General features: G+C 40.8%; 1 protein-coding gene across 1 annotated transcript; it reads left to right on the top strand.

Annotated features, from left to right (window-relative positions):
• The first annotated feature begins 462 nt into the window (after window positions 1-462).
• Window positions 463-2,176, top strand: LOC129733972 (lipase 3-like). The gene is made up of 3 exons (XM_055695629.1): window positions 463-602; window positions 662-1,381; window positions 1,446-2,176. The coding sequence occupies exons 1-3, from the start codon at window positions 498-500 to the stop codon at window positions 1,824-1,826; spliced, it is 1,206 nt and encodes a 401-aa protein (XP_055551604.1). The 5' UTR covers window positions 463-497; the 3' UTR covers window positions 1,827-2,176.
• The last annotated feature ends 2,101 nt before the right edge of the window (window positions 2,177-4,277 follow it).

The following is a 4,277-nucleotide window of genomic DNA, read 5'->3' as shown; positions in this document are numbered from 1 at the left end:
CATACCGAAAATTCGATGTCAATTTTCATTGGTCAAAAAAGTGTAACTGAAGAATGTCAGGGAAAAATGTTATTTCAGGTTATGCAACGGATGGTTGCATCAAACGTCTGTCGGTCTGGGGGAATGGAATTTTGTGATTATACCTGGCAAATTGTGCATCAAACGAAAACAAATTAAATGAGCAGATTGGTAAAGATAATAAAGTGGTTTTAGATTAAGATTGAGATTTTCGTTTTACACCCCTATAGCGGACTTTCCTTAGAGACGTACTTCTACGCCAGAAAAAAAGAGATATGGGCCCTATTACACTACCCTGAACACGTCAGTGAATGCAGAGCGTGATAAGAGTCTGAGGGGGAGAGCTGAATATTCAATCTAATCCAGCGTTAGCTGATTAATCAGTATAGGGTGACCCCGATTGCGACATGATAACTTCGGGGGGTATAAAAACTCGTGCCGCTGTCACACACAAATTAGTTTCGTGTAAGTCGCACTCAATGAAGCCAACAATGATACAGTGGATTTTATTTTTTGCTACTTTGGTCCTAGCTACCAATGCACAAATCCATCCGGATATAATAGAGGATGCACATTTGGATGCGGTAAGGTAGTGCATTTTTCATCGATTTAGGAAAAGATTTCACATTGATTTTTCTAACAGCTGGGATTACTGCGCAAATATGGTTATCCTGCGGAAGAACATATAATTGAGACCGATGATGGGTACTTGTTGGGACTACATCGCTGTCCAGGAAGTCCAATGTCTCCTCCGGCGGTAGGGAAACCAGTGGTTCTATTGCAACACGGAATGTTGAGCTCTTCAGCTGATTACATCTTGATGGGTCCGCAAACTAGTCTGGTTTATATGCTGGCCGATGCAGGATATGACGTATGGCTAGGTAACGCACGCGGCAATCGCTACTCAAATCGTCATCGTTCAAGGAACAACGAAACCCAACAATTCTGGGACTTTTCCTGGCACGAAGTAGGCAGCATAGATATTCCCAACATGATAGATTACATTTTGGCACTGACCGGTCATTCAGAGCTGCAATACGTTGGTCACTCGCAAGGAACCACAGCCTTCTGGGTGATGATGTCTGAGCATCCTTACTATAATAGAAGAGTGAAGAGTGCCCATCTGCTTGCTCCAGCAGCCTACATGCATCACACCCGTAGTCCGTACGTTATATTCCTTGCCACCTACCTGCACACTACCGAATTAATGTTGCAGATGATGGGCACTTGGTTTTTCGCTCCTACCGATGAAATGAACATCCAAGGCGGACTCCAGAACTGTCACGATGGGGCACCTTTCCAACAAATGTGTACGATCAACACTTTCCTTATCGCCGGATTCAACTCTCAGGAAGTGAACTTTGTGAGTAACTCTGTGCTTTTAGTTCTAACTTTCGATAGTCAATATTTCAAATCACAATCCACAGACAATGCTACCAGTGATCCATGCTCATTCGCCAGCTGGTGCATCTACAATGCAGATGATTCACCATGCGCAAACCATTCGTTCACGTATCTTCCGTCAATACGATCATGGAGCAACAGTAAACATGATACGTTATGGTTCACTTGTGCCACCCCGATACAACTTTGACAATGTTCAGGCGCCAACATTGTTGTATCACAGTACAAACGACTGGTTGGCAGCACCGGAGGACGTGCAATTGCTGCGCCAAGAATTACCGAACGTACACAAGCAGTATCTGGTGCGACAACGTGAGTTCAACCACATGGACTTCATCTGGGCAATTAATGTGCGATCTTTGCTCTATGACGAGCTACTTTCGGATCTTCGAGCTTATGCTTAGTACATTAGAATGTTTATTTAAAACGTATGTTCTTCTTTTGCTCTAAATTGAAACGATTCGTTTCTTTTTTGCAAGAAGCCTAAGATTTTTTAAGTGATTTCATTAGTTTCAGTACGCCAGTTTTAAGAAAGATTTATATTCCAAATCCGTTTCATCACTCTAAACAATGCCATTCTGATTGGGAATCTAATCGTTTTAACCCAAAAAAATTCCAATAAATAATTACACGTACATTGGTCTCCCGCAGTGATGACGAACAAAGTCATGTTGTAAAGATTAAGATCAACATTAATCCAACTTATGGTGTCATTTATGCTATCTTTTACAAGAAAAAAAATTTGGTCAAATAAGGTTGAATCATAAATCAACAAAAGAAAATCCGTAGCTATTATCAAACGGCATTCATTGAGTTTCGAAAAAGAAAAACGAGGGCAGTGTTAGTTTATAGACATTTTTGGAATGAAATTAAAACCTTTCTTTGGTAAGACAGGCACGCGTGTTTTCGCTAATCATTCGTCCGATTGGATTTTATATATAGCGGTTTCTTATCTAGCTGTTATAAATTATCTACCAGAGTTGTGGAACCACCAGCTGACCAGCTGGCAGCCGACTTTATAATACTTTTTTTTTGTAAAAATGCGGTTTATTGATCAAGAAAGTAATAATACTAATTAACATGAATTCATTAATTAAACTTCGGTATCCAAAAAAAAATCTAAATTTTGAATATCAATCTCATCGTTATGTTCGTTGATGTAAGATATATAATTATTGACAAATTTTAATATACGAATCCTGAGTGGATATGTAATTCCTAGCAGTTGAGGTCTAACTAGTTCCGCAGCGGACAGCCTCCGCCATCCTCGGAAAAAATGAATCAGTTTTGCGACGTAAAAGCTCCCAAGCTGGTACGACTCTTTGGCATTCGGTGAATTTATGCTGTAGTGTTTCTCTAGGTGCATTGCAATGTTGACAATTCTCTCTGTCGGTACGGCCAATACGTGTGGAGAGAATACGGTGTTCGAGTTTTTCATTCACAAGCATATAGAGTAGATTCTTCGCTTTACAACCCAGCTGTTTCATACCAACGTTTCTCCAGCACCTCACTCAATTCGTATTTGGATACTTCCTTTCTACTCGGGGTATATCTGTTAAGCTGATGTAGTGTTGATGTATCAGACCAGCAATCGGGTTGTACTGCAATTTATAGGCGGTTCGTTAAAATGCTGTCTAATCATTCTTACATCTGGAAGATTAGGCGGGATGATAACAGCTGAATTATTTTGGGTTGGCATGATTAGAGATTTGTAGTACGGCATCGCATCAATCTCTCTCATGTGTCTGCTGATTAGCAGAGCTTTACATTTTAGAGCTGGAAGCTGCAGCTTAAGGCCACCTTTGTTGTGATCACGTGCAAGTTGCTGTATTGCCACTCTTGCAGGAACTCTGTTCCATAAAAACGTACCTATAGTAGCGGTAATTTTCGCGACGTGTACGTTATTTGGAGGAAAAATAGATGACATAAACCAGATCTTGGATGTCATGTATGTATTGACTACCACTATCTTTTGGTGAAGAGTGAGTATCCGCAATGTTTGTAGCCATGCATGTTGGGCAAAGCGACTTACAAGAGCATCCCAATTTAATTTGACAATTACTCTGATAGAGTTGGCAAAATATACTCCGAGAACTTTTATTTTGTCTGCCGTCTGTAACCAAGAAACTGGTATTGGATTTCCATTAATGAAACCGACGTCCATCGACATTGTTTTGCGCCAGTTGATTTTTGCTCCCGATATTTCCTCAAATTTTGAGAAAATTTCCCTCATATCGACGATCTTCTCAAGAGAGGATGCGATGACGGTTATGTCGTCGGCATAGGCCACGATCAGATCATTTCCACTAATACGTTCGAGCTGTTTAAGTAACGGATGTAAGAAAAGGACAAAAAGATGCATGCTCATCGGATCACCCTGTCTAACTGAGCGTTTGATCGGGAACGGCGCCGATAGATACCCGTTTATCATTAAGCGTGAAGACGATACACTGGCAATATGGGATAGTAGTTGAACAAAATCGGCATTTATTCCGAGAGCATACATGGTCCGATGGAGAAACGAACGACGAACTCTATCAAAAGCTTGCTCAAGATCAAACGAGACGAGCTTTGCTCTCTGTTTGTTCCTGATCAATTTCGCTATTCGATCCTTCAGAGCCAGAGTTGCTTGGTATGTGTTACCGTCGGGATTAGCACACTTTTGCACATTGCTTATGATACGATGTTGTCTCATCACGTTTTCGAGTCTCACTTTCAGGATTCTAGCTAGAAGCTTGTAGTCATAATTTAAAAGAGAGATTGGCCTATACGCTCGAACAGTGTTGTCGGAGCCTTTCTTTTTCACTAATACGATCACCCCATCTACAAACTCCGATGGAACATTTGAATTTAGT

This window comes from Wyeomyia smithii, chromosome 1, assembly GCF_029784165.1.
Source record: "Wyeomyia smithii strain HCP4-BCI-WySm-NY-G18 chromosome 1, ASM2978416v1, whole genome shotgun sequence".
NCBI lineage: Eukaryota > Metazoa > Arthropoda > Insecta > Diptera > Culicidae > Wyeomyia > Wyeomyia smithii.
Note: the sequence above shows the minus strand (reverse complement) of the source record. Positions and strands in the feature narration are given on the sequence as shown.

Excerpts from the sequence above, each read along its gene's own strand:
- LOC129733972 (XM_055695629.1), top strand. The coding sequence starts at position 498 with ATGAAGCCAACAATGATACAGTGGATTTTATTTTTTGCTACTTTGGTC. Across the intron at positions 603-661 it reads AGGATGCACATTTGGATGCG|CTGGGATTACTGCGCAAATA; the intron begins GTAAGGTAGTGC and ends TTTTTCTAACAG. Across the intron at positions 1,382-1,445 it reads ACTCTCAGGAAGTGAACTTT|ACAATGCTACCAGTGATCCA; the intron begins GTGAGTAACTCT and ends CACAATCCACAG.